Source organism: Gracilinanus agilis, chromosome 6 (genome assembly GCF_016433145.1).
Source record: "Gracilinanus agilis isolate LMUSP501 chromosome 6, AgileGrace, whole genome shotgun sequence".
NCBI classification, from domain to species: Eukaryota; Metazoa; Chordata; class Mammalia; order Didelphimorphia; family Didelphidae; genus Gracilinanus; species Gracilinanus agilis.
Genome location: NC_058135.1, coordinates 111,853,216 through 111,874,257, shown reverse-complemented (window position 1 = coordinate 111,874,257; position 21,042 = coordinate 111,853,216). Strand labels below are relative to the sequence as shown.

The 21,042-nt window shown below is 36.6% G+C and overlaps 1 protein-coding gene across 3 annotated transcripts in view; it reads left to right on the top strand.

Moving 5' to 3' along the window:
* The window catches only part of RXFP1 (relaxin family peptide receptor 1), a 75,905-nt gene that overhangs the window by 9,538 nt on the left and 45,325 nt on the right, over positions 1 to 21,042 (top strand). For all 3 annotated transcript variants that reach the window (XM_044680290.1, XM_044680289.1, XM_044680288.1), the window contains exons 3-7: positions 5,372 to 5,443; positions 8,173 to 8,244; positions 11,623 to 11,694; positions 11,784 to 11,855; positions 13,263 to 13,337. In XM_044680290.1, coding sequence (XP_044536225.1) covers positions 5,372 to 5,443; positions 8,173 to 8,244; positions 11,623 to 11,694; positions 11,784 to 11,855; positions 13,263 to 13,337 — 363 coding nt within the window. The remainder of the gene's footprint in view (positions 1 to 5,371; positions 5,444 to 8,172; positions 8,245 to 11,622; positions 11,695 to 11,783; positions 11,856 to 13,262; positions 13,338 to 21,042) is intronic.

Sequence of the window (21,042 nt, the reverse complement as noted above, 5' to 3'; positions counted from 1 at the left end):
AGAGAAAGTAAAGGCTGGGATATGCAGAGAAGATAGAGAGTATACCAGTTGTAGATAGTGGTAAGAATTCATATAACTGGTAGAACCTGGTCATCCAAATTTATGAAAGGTCTTGAAGGCCATGCAATTATCAAATTATAAAATTGGAGAATTAGGAAGTAACTCAGATGCCATCTAGTCTAATACATAAAAGAAAAGAATCTCTACTATAACGATGCATTTGCTAGAGCCAGCTCCTACTGACTCCTGAAAGACAATTTTACAATTTTTTTAGCTGGAGCATTTATTCATCGAGAATAATCAAATGCTATAAATTGTGGCTTAGTTTTTTGTTGGTTGTCTACCATCAGTGTCAAACTTAAACAGAAATGAGGGCCACTAAGCCTCATATAAGGATCCCTGCACCTTCATTTTGACCTAGAAAATCACACATTAACATTTATCTATGTCTTCTCATATTTTTATTTACTTTGTTAAACATTTCCCAATTTCATTTTAATCTGGTTCAATGGTACTAGGCATTGCAGCCTGCAGGACACATGTTTTTTACACCTCTGGTCAAGATTTAAGATCATGATAGAGAAAACATTAATAATATAGATTAAACTTAAAATGTATTGAGCTTACAGGTTTGTTTGTTTTGGGTTTTTTTTTTTTTTCAGAAAACCAGTTGTTAAACATTTACCAGTAGACCCTTGAATACAACATAACTTTAAGTGATTGTCTAACCTGTGCTTAAAAACTTCCAGTGAGGGGGAATTCACTACCTCTTACATCACCCAGTTCCACTTTTGAACAGCTCTAATTGTTGGGATATTTTTCCCAACATCCACCCTTAACTGGCCTCTTTGAAATTTCCATCCACTGTTTCTGGCTCTATACTCTGGAACCAAAAAAGAACAAGTATAACCCTTCCTCCACATGAGAGCCTTTCCAATACTTGAACAGAGCTATTATTATCATCCCTGAATCTTCTCTTCTCCAAGCTAAACATTCCTTGTTCCTTCAGATCCTCATACTCAAGGCCCTTCACCATGCTGGCTATCCTCTGGACACTCTCCAGCTTATCAATGTGCTGCTTAAATTGAAGAATTAATCACATTACACCAGATGAAGCCTGACAAAGGCAGAGTATAGTAAGATTATAATTTCTGTATTTCTTGAATCTTTGCTCAAGTTGATATATTAGTTTTTTTGGCTACCACATCACACTGTTGACATGTTAAACTTGTGGTCCAATAAATCCCCCAGATCCTTTTGAGAACAATTTTCTGTTTCTCCATGTCTCTTCCACTTTATATATGTGGAGTTGATTCAGCCTAGTACTCTAGCAGAGCAAGATCCTTCTGGATCCTGGCTCGGTCATCCAGTGTATTGGGTATCCCTCTCAACCTTGTGTTATGCCTTCTATGTCTTTATCCTAGTCTTTGATTAAAATGTTAAATAGCACAGGACCAAGCAGAGATCCCTCTGGAGACCTCCTGACACATGAACATTGAACATTGAACAATTACTCTTTGAGCCCAGTCCTCCACCTAGTTCTGAAATCCATATAATTATTTATGATCATTGAATCTATAACCTTTTCTACAAGAACAAAATGAGATCCTTTATCAGAAGCTTTGCTACCATCTACGTAAACTACTTTCATAGTCCCCATTACCACCCCCTACATACATAATCCTGTCAAACAAGGAAATGAAATTGGTCTATCATTCTTTGTAATTATTGCTTCCTTTATTGGATGTTAACTAATTTATCCTTTCTAGATAATCTCTTTAATGATACAATCTAGAATTTTCACCAGGAATCGAAGTCATTCACTCACCAATAGTTTGCAAACTCTGTTCTCTTGCCTTTTTTGGTTCTTTGCAAATCAGAACAGCATCTGCTCTTCCCAATTCTCGTGGAACCTTTCTCATTTTCCATAATCTCTCAAATATGATGACAGTGGCTCAGCAATCACAGCTGCTAGTTCTTTCAGGAACCAAGGAGGTAATTTGTCTGGGCCAGTTGACTTAAATTCATCAAGGGCAAACTAGTGCTCTCTTACTATTGCTTGATTAATCTTGATTATTAACTCCGAATTAGTCATTTTAATTCCGTCATTTATAGTACAAAAGTCATTCCTCTCTGAAGAGAAAACAGAAACAAATATGAATCGCCTGCTCTGCCCTCTCTCTTTTGGAAGTTGTTATTATCTTCAGGCAAAAGGCCTAACACTCTTTTGAGTTTTGTTTTTCTCCCAATATAACTACAAAAGCCCTTTCCATTATCTTTACCTTCCTTTGGCAACTTCAGGTCGTTCTGAGCTTTAGCATTACTGACACCATTTTTATAGATCTATTCCACATGCATTCATTCCTGCTAACTGCCTTTGCTTCTGTCTTCTGTACATTTCTTTTTTTAAATCTAATTTGGTTAGGGAATTCCATTTATTCACATATATCTCTCTAGATAAATTCTATTTTTCTTCCTCATTATAATTGTTTCCTTTTATATGTTCAAAATTTCTTTCTCGAGCATTAACCATCCCTCCTGGGTAATTTCCCCTGAAATAATTTTTTCTGCAGAGCCCTATTTTTCCTCTAAAATCACCAAAATCTACTTTCCCAAAATCTAAGATGTCATGTCAATTATATCTAGTTTTCTTTTCTTTCTTTTTCATAAACTTTAGGATGGCATAATAACTTTTCTCAAGGTTCCCACAATTTCCACCTTAGAAACCTCTTCCTCCCACTTAGTAAAAATCATACTCAGAATAGGTTTTCCTTTGGTTTGTTCCTCTACCTTTTCAAAGATGAAATTATCACTATAGCAAATCAGAAAATTAGCTATTCTGCATTTGCTAGAGAAAGAACTTCAATTGATGACTGAATAACTGAAGTCCTTCATCTTGTGCTTCTGTTAAGTCCGATGATCTATTTCCCAAAATCTTTTTCTTTCTGTCCAAATTGTCAGTACTACAAACCAACGATAAAATCATTCCTATTTCTTCTTCCTTTGACCTTCAGTGAAATACTTTCTCTATTGCTTCTACTATAGGTTAGGTAACTGAAAAAAGTCATATAACTGGCAGTTAAGGTAGCACAGTGGATAGAGCACCAGGCCTGGAGTCAGGAAGACCTGGGCTCAAATTTTATTTCAGACATTTCCTAGCTGTTTGATCCTGGGCAAGTCACTTAACCCCAACTGTCTAGCCATTGCTACTCTTCTGTCTTAGAATTAATACTAATATAAGAAAGTAAGGATAAAAAGAAAAAAGGAAATTACACCTGCCAAGTATAAAGATTTATTAGATATTATGTATTCTGGTTTCTCCAACTTCTAAATTGGGATAATGACTTCATCTCTCTACAAATATTTTGTGACAATAGGATTTTAAGTCCAGTCATATAATTTGAAGGGACCATAGAAGTCATCAAATTCAACAATCTCATTTTACAGCGCAGGAAACAAAAGGCAAGAGAGATTTAGTGAATTACCCAAAATCACACAAACACCAAAATTTGAATCAAGATTTTGAAGGGTTTCCAAAAGAAAGTAGTTCTAAAAGCTTATGCCTGGTGTATGAGGCATAATTTCACAAAGAAAGTGCTTTGTTAATAAATAAAATAACCAGGTCAAGATTCAAGCAATACTAAACTTAAGTAAAGCAACAGATTTCTTGTGGCTATCACTAACTTAAATATGAGCAAAGCAAACTTCAGTGTAGAAATCCAAATATCCACAGCATACATACATGGTTTGTGAATTTATAAGCCAGAACTGGGGATCTGGGCTTAAATAAAAATATGTAAAAGGATCTTGGGGGATGTGTCATTAGCTAGGATAAAGATTATGACCCAACTGCTCTGTTTGTGTCAAAGATAAAATTACTCTCGCTAGAGGAGTGACAACTCAAGCACTTTAAACAATTACTGAAGCACTAACCAGTGGCTGGAATATAATATAATGGGTATCTAAATATAACCTAAAATTATCAGTTTTACCATCCATAAAATAAGGATATAAAATTATATCACAAGGACTATCAGTGAATTAAGAATATCAGAAAGAATATTTCCTGGTGTTTATATCACATAATATCTGGAAATCTGGATAAGCTACCATATCATCAATCATACAATGACAGAATCAGACGGGACTTTAAAGATCATCTGATGAGGCATTTTATTTGACCAATAAGTAAACTAAGACTAAGAAAGATTGGGAGCAACTAATTGCTGACTGAGTTGACAAGAATCAAGCCCTCCTGCTTGGTTCCAGTGTTCTTTCTGTTATACCCCAATGACTAAGAGACTGGAGGTTTAGGTTATATATAATATAGACAATTATGTAGGTAGTTTTTGGTCAGATTATAGACTATGAATATATATTCCTATTCAATATCTCAGACACTGAGCAGGCTTTCTTCAGATGGACCAAGGAAATGACACTTTCCCTAACAATTATTTTCAAAATGAAGAGAAATTAGTGACATGAATTGTTTGGAGATATATGGAATGGAAGCTTTGAATATATTTTAGATTAACTTTTAAATTAATTTCATTAAAATTTACAAAAGCTTGGGAGTTTGTCCGATAGGAGGGAGAACACTAGGCTTACAGTCAGAGGAAACTGGTCCAGGTCTTAATTCTGAGATTTCTTAGCTACATGGCATCAGGTAGTTCTCTTTTCTTAGTTTCAGTTTTATAATACATAATATGAGAGTTGATGCACACACACACACACACACACACACACACACACACACACACACATTCTCACTATTTCTTCATGTTGTGGGAGAAAGTGCTTTGTGAACGAAAAACCTCTTACAGAAATGTTACCTCTTCTCTGATGTTGTTATCCAGTGGGGAAATGGAAAACCAAACTGAATGTTCATTAGGTAGCAAAATTAATTGTATAAAAAATATCTTTGTTACGATAGTTATATAATGTTCTATATCATTTGACCTTAAAATAAGGCTTAAAAAATTGCTTATAAGGAGAGCTATTTCAAAAACAAAACATCGGACCCATTTAAAAATAAGGAAATAGAGGCAACTCATTAGCACAATGGATAGAAAGACAGGTCTGGAGTTGGGAGGACCTGGGTTCAAATTTGACCTCAGATATTTCCTAGCTGGATAACCCTGGGCAAGACACATAACCCCAGTTGCCTAGCCCTTGCTCTTCTGTCTTTGAGTTTGTGTTAAGACAAAAGGTATGGTTTTTTTTTTAAATGATAAACTACTAGGGTGTCTGTGATATGTATGAGCTACTATGTCCCCTGGGAGAACACAGAATGTGTGGTAAGATAAAGTATGTAACTGTTTATATCACTTTTATAAACCTATCTTAATATTAAAATTCACACTAATTTCAGGTCACTGCAATGGAACTTACTAAGAAAACTTCCCAGTGATGGTTTCAAGAAGTACCGAGATCTTCAAAAGCTGTAAGAAAACATTTGAATTCCCCCAAAATGATCAGAAACAGGAACTACATTTTTTCTACTTTTTCATTTTTTTATTTTACTTATTATATACTTAATATCTAACAAAATAGCATATTCCATTTGAAATCTCCCTTTACAACTCCCCAAGGAACATAAATATACTATAAAGTCACAGAAAAGAACAGCCTTGCTGCTTTACTCTTCTCTATCTTTTTTGAGCTGGAAATTATTAGGGAACAGTTCCCTAAGATATTCTGGAAACTATTTAGGAAACTCTCAATGGACATAATAGCCTGATAGAAACTGATGCTATATGCACATTGCAATCCCTACAACACTATCATCCCCTTACCTCACAGAACTGCACTGCCCCCTCCCAGAAAAAGGGAATACTCAATAATCAATGTGCTCTTGAATTAGGCTAGAAAAGAAGGCAGAACAGAATGTCTTTTCTTCTCCCCCGTCAAGATAAATACTATGTTGTCCTCTGAGGACATTCTAGCTCACAGCTCAAAGCTAACTGAAATTTATAGTTAGCAGTCAGTTCAAAAGAACATTCATATATTATTTGGGCTTACTATTGGTTTCAAGATCTTATTTTCCTTACAGTTTGGGATCCTATCCATCCAAAAAGTCAAACTAGGACAGCAAGTCGTTCTGATCTTCAGGAGTTATTTAGTGGCATGGTGATGTAGTGAATAGAAGGGGCCAGTCTTGCCTCAGATGCACACTCCCTGTGTGACTAGGCAAAATGACCTAACATCTCAGTGTCCACAGTTGTTGATCGATATCTTTTAGAGTTATTTTCCTTACCAGAAGCTCCCTATACTCATGAGTGGAAGGGAAAGGGGAAGAGACGAAGACAGAGAGAAGAGAAGAGAAAGTTTAAAAATTGACATGACATACAATTTATCACTTGTTTATATGGATATATGATTTGGGGTTTGGATTTTAAAAGATTATTACAAAAATGAATAATATGGAAATAGATTTCGAGTGATAACATATGTATAACCCAGTAGAATTGCTTGTCAAATCTGTGAGGGGGGAGGAGAGAGGGGAAAGAGACAACAAGAATCATGTAACCATGGAAAAAAATTTAATTAAAAAAATTTTAATAAAAATGTTTAATTAAAAAAACTGATTTGAATATTTATGCCATGGATTGTCAAACCATCTAAGAAAATTTAAGGATTTCTCATTTCATTTTCATTCTCCAAAACTATTACTTATACTAAAAAGAAATTATACCTGTATCCTGCCATTAAACCAAAAACTAAAAAATGCCACTAACTTTCAAAACATGTAATCAGAAGCATTATTGTATTTGGAAAAAAAAGGATTTTAATTACAACAATATTTCATCACTTGGCCTGAACCTTTCATTACCGAGAAGAAATTGACACTACAGACAATCCTGATAGAATTCCTTAGATAGGAACATTTCATTTTTTTTCTTGATAGAGAGAATACTTGTGTCTGTGGCACCACCTCATGTCCAGAATTTTAAATGCAGCTAGTAATACTCAACTATGGTGTTTCAACCCATAGAAATTGTACAATTGGCTAAGTAGTCAGCCTGATCCAGGCCTTGACATGAGTAAAATAATTAGCCCACAAGAGGTTATCTGACCAAAGGCTAATCGTTTCTTGCTTAGCACTAGATCTCTTTTTTTTGTCCAGACCTGTAATTTCATAACTGTAAGAAGTTCCAAGCTATGGAAACTCCACCTTCCAACGAAGATAAATGTTCTATAACTTACTAAGGCATTGGGCAATTAAGTGACCTACCCAGAGTTACTCAGCTATCATGTGTCAATGCAGGTCAGCTCTCTATCAACTAATCCTTAATTTTCATTATGCCTTGAATCATTTTGACTATTTTTTAAAGACTATCATATCAATAATGGCTAGTTCTAATGGGATATATTCCACGAGGTCATGACTTAAGGGAGCTGATAGGTCATCTGGTCCAACCCTTTCATTTTTAGATAAACAAAGACCCAGAGAAGTTAAACAATTTGCCAAAAATCACACTGGTAGCAAGCCTAGAACTAGGATTTTAACACAGATACTCTGACGTCAAACTCAGGGTTCTTTCTACTGTTCCACACTGCATTAAGTCAAAAGCTGTGTAGTAAACATTGAAGTAAAAGCAAAAGTAAGTTCATATATCGGAAGACCCTAAGTGAAAAGAATTTACGTATAATACCAGGATGCACAGGGGAAGAAGAATGACACCCCCACAGACACACACACATACACCCTCCCTGGTTCAAACAGTCAGACAAAAAGTTGGGTCCTCTGCAAGCAGGCTTTAACATTTATAAATTTTATATTTCTCCTGCTTTAGTCATAGGAAGATGAATCCCAGCCACAAAACTGCTTGTCAAAAGCTGGGCTGACATGAGGTCTTAGAACAGTAAGCACTTTTTTAAGATAAAAAATTAGAGGGGGGTCAGGGGGTTTTCAAAATTCCTAGATTTGTGGCTTAAGTGCCATGTGGCATAGTCTTCAATGTGTTTATTTTTGTTGCTAGAAAATCTAAAGGCTATTTTAAGTTTTGTATACACTTATTCATGTTTATCTCATGGAATTTTAAAATAAATTTATTTTAAGGCTTAACAATATTTCTTAAAGTGTACCAGATGCTTTTAAGTCAAATTGATGTTCATCTTTGTTCATTTATTTCATTTTTTCACTGTTTTTATTTATCATTTTCTTTCTAGGTACCTGCAAAACAACAAAATTAGATCTGTATCTGTACATGCTTTCAGGGGACTGCATAACCTTACTAAGCTGTAAGTACCACTCTTGATGCCTTTAAAAATGGGTCAGAAACATGATGTCTTAGAACACTGCTAGGATAAAGAATGGTCTGAATTATTCTCTCTAGTCCACTTTACACTATTCCAGTCCAAATGTTAGTGTTTCTTAATGCAATGCAATAAACATTTATTAAGTGCCTACTGGGTGCGAGTCATGGGATGAAGATCCAAAAGTGAAAAACACATTCTCTGACGAGGAGTTTATAGTGTAACAGGAAGGATATGAAATTTAAGAAACAGCATGTTGGGTGGATAGAGAGCTAGCCTGAAGCCAGGAAGCATCTCCATAATTTTATCAATCATAGGAGGAGGCTGGAGAGGCAAGGGATGGAAACGTAAGGAAAGGGGGAAAAAAGATATAAGTACCAGTCCCAGGTGCCTTTAAAAACAGGTCAGAAAGATGAAGTCTTAGCAGGACACTGCTAGGATAAAGAATAGTCTAGACCAGTGATGGGCAAACTACAGCCCGTGGGCCCATATGCAGCCCCCTGAAATGTTCTATCCGCCCAGGCGACATTATTCCTAATCTGATGAATACAATGAGTAGGATACAATACAATGAAACTTCGAACGAAAGAGTTGCCGTAGAAACAGACTGACAGATGAGCATTTCCTTTCCTTTGGCCCCTCTTTAAAAAGTTTGCCCATCACTGGACTAGATTATTCTCTCTAGCCCATTAAACATCCACCTCTTACCCTCATTGTTGTGTCATAGCTCAGTCACTTAGGGAAAAAAAATTCCATATTTATTGAGCACCTACTATGCACAAAGTACTCTTAGGAACTGGGGATTCCAAGAAAAAAAGTTTCTACCTTGGAGGAGTTTCCATTCTACTGGGTGAGAAGGGGTGGGGATTGGTTCATAAATAAAATATCAAGTTTGCACATGTCTTTGCTCTTTTTCTCCCCCATTAGTAATGTTTAGTGATTGACTTTTGACTATTAAAGTACTTTGACTTGAGCATAGTTGTCCGAAATACATAAGCCTTAAAAAGCACTGAAGGCTGTTTCTTCAAGGACCTTAGTTGTTGGAATAATAAATCATTTTCCATAAAACTATGAAGAGTTAACTATGTAGTTCAGTGCTAGGAAAGTTCAGAGAAGGGAATTATCATTGTGAGTTAGAATAATCCTGGAAGAGGTGAGAAGCTCAGTTTAAATATTAATTCTTCTAAGAAGCTTTCCATGACTTCCCCCCATCTAAAAGTAATTTTTCCCTTATCTGATTCCATAGCACTTGGCATTTTTCTTGTTACCTTACCATATTCTAAGCTTCATTTTACTTAGCTATGTTCTTAACTCAATACCTCCACTTTTTTGTTTATTTTTAGACTACTCCAGCATTTACCACAGTGAATTACACATAGTCTGTATTAAATAAATATTGGATATTTGCAAAACTTAAGGACTCTGATCAACACAATGACCGTGATTCTAAAAGACCAGTAATGAAACTTGCTACCTATCTCTTGATAAGGAGGTGATAGACTCACTTTTGCAAATACATGTGTGTATATGAATAAAGAAACATATATAGCAAAGACAGTGCAGGAATTTGTTTCATCTATGCATATTTGTTACATGGGTTTTCTTTTTTCTCTTTTTCCAACAAGGAAGAAGATAAGGAGTAAAAAATATATTTTTGTTCATTTAAAAGTATAAATTTGATTTAAGAGGGATATGAATGGAATCTAGATAGAGAATAGGGTCTTACAGTGATGCCAGTGCTTTTTGGTTAGTGAGACTCCCCTGAAGATCCCTACACTGTTTGCATATAGAAGAGTCCTAGAAAACACCGGGGAAAGAGAAGAAATTATTTTTGAACCCTGTCATTTATCTAGGATTCAAGGTTGGGAATAAACCCATTTCTCCAATGGCTTTAGGGAGGGGACAAAGTAGGTCGCATTGGTGATGGTAATCATCCCTACTATTCACAAAGTGAAACATTCCCAAGGCAGAGGAAAGTCATTCTAAGGAACAGAGAAATCATGGTATGAACTATATATATGTCCCAGAAATTCAGAAAAAAAGAGGCATCCATGTGAGCTGAATACTTAGGGAAAACCTCATGGTGTCTTGAACAGTGCCTTGAGGAATTGCTAGGATTTAAATAGGTATCAGGGAACACATTCCAGATGGATAGCTTGGCATAAACCAATAGTTTACAATCCAAAGATGATAGAAAACCTACACACGCACCCAGAGGGCTGTGGAGTTATTAGAACAGGTCTGTGAACCTATAAAAGCACAAAAGAAATGTCTTTTTATCTTCAACACCAACAAAATAAGCTGCATGATTCAATATAATAAACATTCTATAGACTAAGTATCTTAGATATGCATTACAATTTTTCAAATGTACATACAGGTTGTTATTATTAACAAAATATTAATTTGAAAACATTTCTAAATGCCTATGAAATTTTTCCAGGAAATGTATTTCCTCAATAAGTGGATACAAAAAAAAAAAAGAATTCTTGTTATTGGGGGGGAGAAATCCCTGCTTTCGAAAGAAAAGGGAAGAAAAAATAAGAAAAAAAAAAAAGATTGAGCTTTCAGAAACGACTATAGTGAGGGGAGCATATGAAGGAAGTGACCAGAGGAATACCTAGAAAATCAGAAAACTCTTTATAAATGTCTATTTTCATTGTGCTTTGCAAATTGCCTTCCTCAAAACCGTGTAAGACAGAACAAAGTTATACCCATTTTACAAATGAGGGACTGAAGAAGGGTTTATGTGCCAAGTGATGGAGGCAAAGAGAAATTAAGTGACTTCCCTAAACCTTATTAATAAAAATAGCAGAACTGTTTTGAAACTAGATTTTTTGCCTTCCAAAGTCAGTGCTATTGGTATCATAGCCCCCCAAAATTGATCATAGTAGTCATTAGTAAAATGAATCTATATTTATGTATGTGTGTGTATTTTTGCTACTCTTCTTAAAATTTAACATCTGAGGCAGTTAGGTGGCTTAGTGGATAGAGAGCCAGGCCTAGAGATGAGAAGTCCTGGGTTCAAACCTGACCTTAGACACTTCTTAATTGAATTCTGGTCAAGTCACTTTAACCTCCTGTGCCTAGTCCTTATCACTCTTCTGCCTTGGAACCCATACTTAGTATCAATTCTAAGATAGAAGATAAGGGTTGTTTGTTTGTTTTTTAAATTAGTATATATAGATATGTTTCTCCAAATGAGAAATGAAAAATTAGGCTAGTTATCAAATGTTTTTTTTCTATACCAAAACCTCACATATTTGAATATCTGTAGGTTGACTTAATTTTTTCTTTTCCCCATAATGGTTTGATATAAACAGAATAAACTCTAAAATGTATTTGCATTATCTTTTTTTTTAGGTATCTAAGCCACAACAAGATAACTGTTTTGAAGCCTGGTGTATTTGAAGACCTCCACAGATTGGAATGGCTGTATGCTTTCTTTGTAGGCAGTCATATAACACTCATTTTTACATCCTTGTCATATGTTAATAAAAACAAAGTTTTCTTTTATTTGGCAGGATAATTGAAGATAACCAACTCAGTAGGATTTCTCCATTAACGTTTTATGGACTTAATTCTCTTATCCTCCTGTAAGTACAATTTAACAATGATGAACCAAAAATAAAAATCTTTTTTTTTCTAATTTAAGCTTAATAAAGTTAAATTCGATTAGCAAGATACTCTAAAGGTTTTCCACCCACTTATCAATATGTTAATCATGGGAAATGAAGCTGTCAGTCCAATTTTAAAAAACTGTAAAACATTCTGGAAATCTCTATTCCGCTCTTTTCCATGGTAAATGCTTTCTGAACATAGAAGTAAAAAGAGTATCTTTGGAGCATAAGACCTTTTAAAACTAAATACAGCCTTATTGTATATATTGTAATTTGTCTTTAACAAACCAATACTGTACTTAAATTTGTCTTAATTATTAGAAAAAACAGTTTTTTCCTTAATACTACTATTCAAAGTTAAAGTGAATAACCTTTTAAATTAGAAACTCAAAAGATTGCATTCTCATGAGTCGCAAATAATAGCTGCTGAAAATGAGTCATAGGGGGCAGCTGGGTAGTTTAGTGGATTGAGAGCCAGGCCCAGAGATGGGAGGTCCTAGGTATAAATCTGGCCTCGGACACTTCCTAGCTGTGTGACCCTGGGCAAGTCACTTGAACCCCATTGCCTACCCTTACCACTCTTCTGCCTTGGAGCCAATACACAGTATTGACTCCAAGATGGAAGGTAAGGGTTTAAAAAAAAAAAGAAATTGAGTCATAGACAAGCATTTGGTTACCCCAAAACTTAAGAAGACTCTAAAGAGGTAATGTTAGGAACTATAACCCCTAACTATTAGATCCCCTCACCTCAGATATAGGAGCACTGCAGAGAACAATGAATGACATGGGTGTTGCCAAGGATGCGCTGTCACTGACCTTGAAGCACAGTGATTATCATTCCCATACATCAGTATTCTCTGTGTCCAACAGCTCAATCAAAGCCCCACGCACAAGATTTTTCTAAAGATATACACAGCAAGCATGTTGGAATGCAAAGAAAGCCTCTCAAGAATAAAAAGAATCCTAAAAGCACATCCATTGTACTGTCACCAACACATCTTGCTTGGTTCACTAGTTTTCCCTCCTTCCAAAACAAATAATTCTATTAACAGTGGTAAAATGGACTGAGCAATAAAACAAGTGCCCAAGGGTTCCTGTTCTCACTACTTTGAATTACTGTCTCTACAGGCAGCCTCAGAGTGGGAGAGAGGTTCATTCATACCCCTGAGGTTTGCTACCTATGACTGCTTCTTACCATCCCTACAGTTCAGTTGCTGTAACTTTCTTTGGACAATAGGGAAATGTCAATGAGTTATTGGATTCGACCAGCTTTATCAAAGGATACAATGACACCAGCTTGCATCAGACATTAGAAAGAGCCACTAGATCCTTTGACTTCCTTCATTGTAAATATGTCCAAAAGCATTTTTTTTCTCATTCCAGGGCATTGATGAATAATTCTCTTGTCCATTTACCTGATAAGCCACTTTGCCAGCATATGCCTAGACTACACTGGTTGTAAGTTTCTTCTTTTATTTTCAAAAGAACACTGCTATTATTTTCTTAACACTATTAATGTAATTGATTCATCAGATTTCTTGGCAAAGCATGAGGTAAGTTATTCTACTGTAGCTGTCATATTAAAATACACTCAAATTCAATAAGAGGGCATATAATATTTTCTCCAAGGTTGGTCTCTGTGGCATAAGTTTTTAATAAAGAATAAAATCATGTCCTATTTGTACAACCTAAGTGAGGTGTGATAAAGTGAACTGAGTAGAGCCTTCATCAAACAGCAAATACTTTCCCTCTCCAATTTCCATCCCTTGCACATCCCAACCACCCTACAGGACCTCCAAATTCCCAAATCATGCATCCAACAAAACAGAGAAGGGAGGACAAAGTATGAATCCATAAAAACTTTCTCCTTCCCCACCACCTTCAAAGCATTTCCCATAATTAAAGAAACTGTGAGGAGAAAAGGACATCCAGAGATCATCTGGACCATCTCCAGCATATACACGAAAAATTTCAGTGAGAGCTTCCTGAGACAGCATCTCTACTTTTGGATAGCTCTAATTCATTGTTAGGAATTTTTTCTTTATAGAAACCATAATTCTGAATCCTTGAAACTTCCAAATGCTGGTATAAGTTCCATCCTCTGAGGCTAATAAAATAACTGACATTAATACATGCTTTTAAGTTGACAAAGGATTTTACATACTCATTCTTATTAGATCCTCACTATCCCGTTAGATCCTTACAAGATAGGTGTTGCACATATTATTATCTCCATTGTACAGATGAGGAAACTGTGGATCAGAGAAAATTGAGTGTACAGTTCTTCCATTTTATCATCTATAAAATGAAGAGGATGGTTGGATTCCATGACCCATCAACTAGTCCCTCACAGGTCAAAATCTATCTTCCTATGACTTCCTTAGGAAAATATGTTCTACCTCCTACTTCCAAATCTACTCTTAACCAAGCTAAACATTCCTAGTCCCTTAAACTATTCTTCATACCATCATATCATCATCTGTATATGCTCTAATCTCTCAATATCTCTCCTAAAATTTGATGAACATATTTCAAATGTGGCCTGTCTGTTAAAATACCGTAAAACTCTTACCTCCTACTTCTTAACACTATTCCTCTCTAACAGTAGCTTAAGCTTGTTTCGACTTTTTCTGACTACTGCTAACTTGCAGCCTTGGCATTAAAGCTCATGTTGAGTTTATGGTCTACTGATAGACCTAGATGGTTTTCAACTTTATCATTTTTAACCGTTATTTATCCATTTGGATTTGGCATTGTTGACTCAGAATTATAAGATCTTCTTTTTTAAAACATAGTTCAACACCTTCATTTTTTATAAAAAGAAATGGAGACTAAGAGAAAAGACAAGCCCCCAAGTCAACACAGATAAAAATGGAAGACCTAGGATTAAGCTTAAAGCCTCTAAAGCTAGACCAACTGGTACAGTTGATTTTTTTAACCCAGGAATTTGCATTCAATCTTATTAGATTTGGCATCTAGTGAGGCTGGACTCTATATTGGATTTGGACCCCACTGTAAAGCAATGGACTCTATCATCAAATGATTCATCACAGTTTAATGTCAAGTACAAATCTGATTAAAAAGGCTACTTATGACTCCATCCCATTTTTTAATGTTTATTAGTACAGATCAAAGACATAATTCTAAAGCATGTAGTTCACTAGAGGATGTGGTCTAAACTGACATAGACATATTAATGACTACTCTTTGTGTGTGGTCATTTAGCTATCAATTAATACACATTTAATAAGTATCCACTACTTAGGCATGGTAGACACTAGGGATTCAAAGACAAAAATGTGTCCCTGCCTTCAAGGAGCTTACATTCTACAGGGGAAGACAAAAAAGCAAATATATACAAATACAAAATAGACCCAAAGTAATCAGGGGAGGCACTAGCAGTTTGGGTGACCAATGTAGGAAGTACACCTGGAAGTGACTTGAGACTTGAAAGAAATTAGAGATTCTAACAAGCAAAAGCATTTCCTAAAAGCAATAGGGAACTACTGGAACTTTTTGAGTAAGTATAATCAGACTTTTTATTTAGGAATATTACCTTAGCAGCCTTATAAAGGATGAACTGGGGAAGTGAAACAACTGGGAAAAGGGAACGAATTATAAGGGTACTAAAGTATTCTAGGAGACCTGAACTAGGATAGTGACCACATGAATTGCTAATTACTTTATGAAATTATGAAATGGGCCAGGCATTGCCTGGTTCTTTGGATACTCACCAGGAAAGAGCATGATGTTGGGGAGAAATGAAGCTAATATCACATGTAAATAGGGCACTCTAGAGGATCTAGGGGAAATAGCACAGAAAATTCAGAGACAAAACAGCAAAAGAGGTAGTGAATGGCAAGGCAGATAGCATGGAAACTGAGACAGGGTGATAGAAAGAGGCAGGCAACATTGTGGAAGAAAATGGAGAATGAAGTCATAGAAAGCCATTCAAGTAAACCATGGATTAGAGAGTTTGAAGTCTCATTTTTATAGGACTTTAGTCAAAGATTAACTAACTCTTATCAATGCTCTTGAGATTAGTTCATTGACATATCTAAATCATCTCAAAGTTGTCAGCAAAATCTTAAAGTTAACATGTCCATGTCATCTCAAAGTTAACAACAACATTTGTCATTTTACTGGTCTTATTGCAGATGTCTAGAACCTATCTTAGACTTACATAACATAGAGCCAAAAGGCTCTGACAGCAAGGCCTTCATGGCTTCCCCTGATTACACCTGTTTTCAGAATGTGAATTTTGGTTAATATATAAAATCCAGTTTGCAAATTATGCTCCTCTGGTCTTTGGATCAGTATGTGTGTAACTACTAAGTTTTCCTTTGTAATCTTATTTCTTGCTATTTTTACTTTATACTAGATACTTATAAACTTACAGACATACTTCAGAGAAATTGTGGGTTTGGCTCCAGCCCACTGCAATAAAGCAAATATTATAAGAGAGAGTCACACTAATTTTTTTGTTTCCCAGTGCATATAAGTTATGTTTATACCATACTATAGTCTATTAAGTGTATAATAATAGTTTTATGTATAAAAATGCACACTTTTATTAAAAAATATTTTATCACTAAAAAAGCTAACCATCACCTGAACTTTCCAGGAGTTTTAATCTTTTTGTTGGTGGAGGGTCTTAACCTTGATTCTGATGACTACTGACTGGTCAGTGATGGTTCTTGAAGGCTGAGGGGACTGTAATAATTTCTTAAAATAAGATACATTTGCCACACTAATTGATTCTTCCTTTCATGAAAGATTTCTCTGTAGCATGAGATGATGTTTGATAGCATTTAACCTAGAACAGAAAACTTCTTTCAAAATTAGGAGTCAATCCTCTAAAGCCTGTCAACTAAGTTTATGTAATATTTGGATTGGACTTGACTAGTGAGAGAAAGCAAAAATGACTCAAAGCTTAAAGACTGGAGAACTCATGAGAGAAACTAGGGCTGTATGTAGAACCAAACCAGGGATAATAATTGACCCAAAGGAGCTGATGAGATCAAAGGATGAGTATAAAGAAAAGAAGAAATTTCAAGACAGAGCCTTGATGTATAAGCATAGTTAGTTTAAATAGTTATAAATCAGTGGAGCTAGATGACTTAGTGGATTGAGTGCTAGGCCTAAAGACAAAAAGTCCTGACTTCAAATCTGGCCTTAGCTGGGCCACTTATCATCCTTCTGCCTCGGAACCAATACAGAGTACTGATTCTAAGACAGAATGGAAGAGGTTTTTTCAAAGAAGTTATAAAGTCAACTACTATCACCTAGGCCACATCTCTGTCTTTTTACATGATGATAAGTAAGGAATTATAAAAAGTGAAATATTCACTCCAAAATGTTTTATTTCTAGGATCCTGAGGCTAATAATGGCTTATACATAATAGAAATCCTGAATATTAAATAAAACTGAAAAGAACTTTAGTGATTATCTAGTCCAATGGTGTCAAACTCAAAGATAAAGTGGCCACTAAATTATATATAAGGATCCCTGCAGGCTGCATATTAACTTGGAAAATCATGAATTTACATATTTCTTATTTTATTTATACATCAACATTTTATGTTGATGAACTGCATTTTAATCTCATTCTGGACATGCTTGGGAGAGATGAGGTCCACAAGTTTGACACCTCTGATCTGGTTCAAACCCCTCATTTTACAAATAAAGTGAGGTCTGGATATATATTTACATGGAGTTTGTTTTAAAAAGATTCTTTTGTAGTAGTGCTACCACAGTATTTAGGCTTCTCTTAGGGTAAGTTCACCTAGGCACCTAGGTGGCCCAGTGGATTATTGTTAGGATTAAAGTCAGGAAGACCTGAGTTCAAACTGAGCCTAAAATATTTACTGCGTGGCTCTGGGCAGTCATTTAATCTGTCTGCCTCTGTAACCTTATATGTTGTGAGGTTTATACAAGATATATGTAAAGTTCTTTTCAAGACTCAGAAGTGCTAAAGTATATATATATGTATAACTATTATAAGTAGAAACTATAAGTAGAGAAGACAGAAAAATATGAAAATATAACCTGAGCTCTTATGAGTCAGAGAAGCTCAGGTCTATTTTGTGTCTAAGCTATGAGGGCATCACTTCCTGATAGTACTTTATACCAAGGGATCATCTAGTTTGGGAGCCATCAGAGACCTCATAATTGCAGTAGAAGCAAGAGTCAAGAAATAACTACTGGGATAAAATCACAAGTCCTTAAAGTACTGAAATAAATACCCAATGTATCAGTTAACTAGGCATGTAAGCAAAGTGTAGTGGGGAAAAAAAACTGATTTGAATTCATAGATATCTTTGATACTGAAAATAGGCATGTGGTTCTTTGTATATACCCTTCACTTACTGGGAAATTACTAAGTGCTTAATAAATAAATGGGGGTTTATTGATTTGAGATGGTTTATGTGAATAGGGACAATTTACTTACTTTCTCTGGGCTTAGATGTCCTTTAATTATAAAATGAGGTTTATTATATGATCACAGATCTACCATCTTGCCAGTCCCCTCATTTTGGAGATAAAAAAGTCACAGAAAAAAAAGAAAAAGAAAAGAACTAGGATACCACTTTAAGGTTTACAAAGTATTTTACACTTTTACTCACTTAATCCTCCCAACAACATTGTAAGGTAGGTATTATTTTTATCTTTATTTTATAGTTGAGGAAAGTGAGGCTGAAAAGATTAAGTGAAAAAAGAGGCTATTAAAGCATTTTTCTAATGCCCAGAAGAAACGCCAGAAATCACAGTCCAGCAAGACAGTTTATTTTAAGTGTCATGTTTTAGTTTGTTAAATACCACTCCAGAATCTTTGCCAGAAAAACTGCAACTTGACTGAAACAAATAAACAACAAATATTTTAAAAGCTCTTCTTTAAAAAAAAAAAAAAAAAAAAAAAAAACTTACCTTCCATCTAAGAATGTGCATTGGTTCCAAGGCAGAAAAGCGGCAAGGCCTAGGCTGGTGATGACAAACCTATGAAACACGTGTCAGCACTGATACGCGTAGTCATTTTCGATGACATGCAAGAGAAGTATGGGGCCACATGCCGAGGATGAACATTTGCTGTAGTGTAGTGTAGACACTCTAGGCACTAGAGATGACAATTCTACCTATATTAATTTACCTATTTTGATTTATTAAATAGTTATATTACAATTATACATTTTTGTTATTTAAACTATAAATATCAAGAAATTATGTTGTTGTTTTTTTCCTCGAAGTGACACACCACCCGAGTTATGCTCAGTTTTTTGTTGAATTTTGACACACCCATCACTGGGTAGGCAATGGGAGTTAAGTGATTTGCCCAAAGTCATACAGCTAGGAAGGGTCTGAGGTCATATTTGAACCCAGGACCTCCTGCCTCCAGGCCTGGCTCTCAATCCACTGAGCCATCTAGCTGTGCCCAAAAGAAGCTATTTTTAATAGGCAGCAGTATAATTTACAATACTTTTTTTTTTCAAAAGATAGATACAAATAGAAGATAGATATGGAAGAAATAGATAAATGACAGCTAAATAAAGATAAAGTATAGGGGCAAAGTAGATGGCTCAGAGGTTTGAGAGTCAGGCCTAGAGATGGGAGGTCCTGGGTTCAAATTTGACTTCAGAACCGCAACTGCCTAGCCCTTATGGCTCTTCTGCCTTCGGAATCATATTTAGTATTGATTTTAAAAGGAAAGAATTCTAAAAAACTAAAGAACATAGTATAAAGAAGTCAGAAAAATGGATGATATAGAAGATATAGTAGAGAAAGATGATGGAGAGGTAGAGATATACATAGGTAGAGAAAAAGAGACCTAAATAGATAGCTGTAGATATATAGAAATAAGTAGAGAGATAGGAAAAGAGATATAAGTAGAGAAAGACATAGATAAGTCGAGAAAGAGAGGAATTGAAAGAAGTATAGATGATGGAGAAAGGGAGACAGACAGGGAGAGAGGGAGAGACAGAGAGACTATGTTACAGAAGGGTAATAAGACACAAAGATTTGGGAGGGATTCTTAAGCAGCGGTCTAGATTTTTTTCTCACATTTTGCTAAGTATATTTCAATATCATTTGGCTCTTCTTGGTAACTTCTATGTATTTTATGCATTTCCAAACATTCTTCGGAGGTCCTTAGGCTTCACCAGAGAGCCCGAGGAGTCCCTGACACAAAAACAATATAGAACCCCTGTGTTCAAGGATCTACGAGGTGGCTTCTTCCTCCGTTACCTTCTCAGCTAGAAAAGTCGGGCGAATGAGAGCCGGACTCTGTCTTTTTAAGACGTGGCTACGATTTCAATAGAAACACTGGACAAAGCCAACATTTCCCCAGCCCCCTGCCCAGCAGCTCCAGGGGGCCCCCGAGTCCCGGGAGAAGGATCGTAGAATACTGGGAACAGCAAGGGCGGGGGAGAGGGAGCGACCTCTGACGCGGCCTGTGACGTCACAAAGGCCAGCGAAAACCTGGTGCAGTCTAGGTTGTCTCAGTTCAGCTCGGCTCGGGGCACAGGGAGAGGCAGAGGTGAAGCCCCACCCTCTCCTGGGGCTTACTCCAAGACGAGGCTGCAGGCTTCGCCTCTCAAGCCCCAGACGGGGCTTTGCCGGGGTCAGGAGAAAGGACTGGCAGTCCTGACCCCTGAGCCTGAGCGCCCGCCACTCCCGAAATAGGTAGTTTTCCTCGAGCCGCCCCCGGGATGGACACGCCCCCGGAAGCCCCTCTCGTGCTCGCAGACTGCCTTTGTCCCATCTGCACGGAGATCCTGGTGGAGCCGGTGAGCCTCCCCTGCGGCCACACACTGTGCCACTCGTGCTTCCAGCAGACCGTGCAGAAGGCCAGCCTGTACTGTCCCTTCTGCCGCCGCCGAGTTTCCTCGTGGGCTCGCGCCCAGGCCCGCCAGAACACGCTGATCAATCTGGAGCTATGGCGAAGGATCGAGAAGCAGTATCTCCGGGGGGGCGGACAAGCTGTCGCGGCTGGTAGGATCGGAGGCGGAGAGCTGGAGATGGAGCTCCCACCGCGTAGGCTAAGTGCTCCTGGAGAGCTACGGCGGGAATACGAGGAGGAGCTGAGTAAGGTGGTGGCAGAGAGGCGGGCATGCGCAGAAGAGGAAGCCCGGGTGAGCGCGGAGTACATAAGCCAGCTGTTGGCCGAAG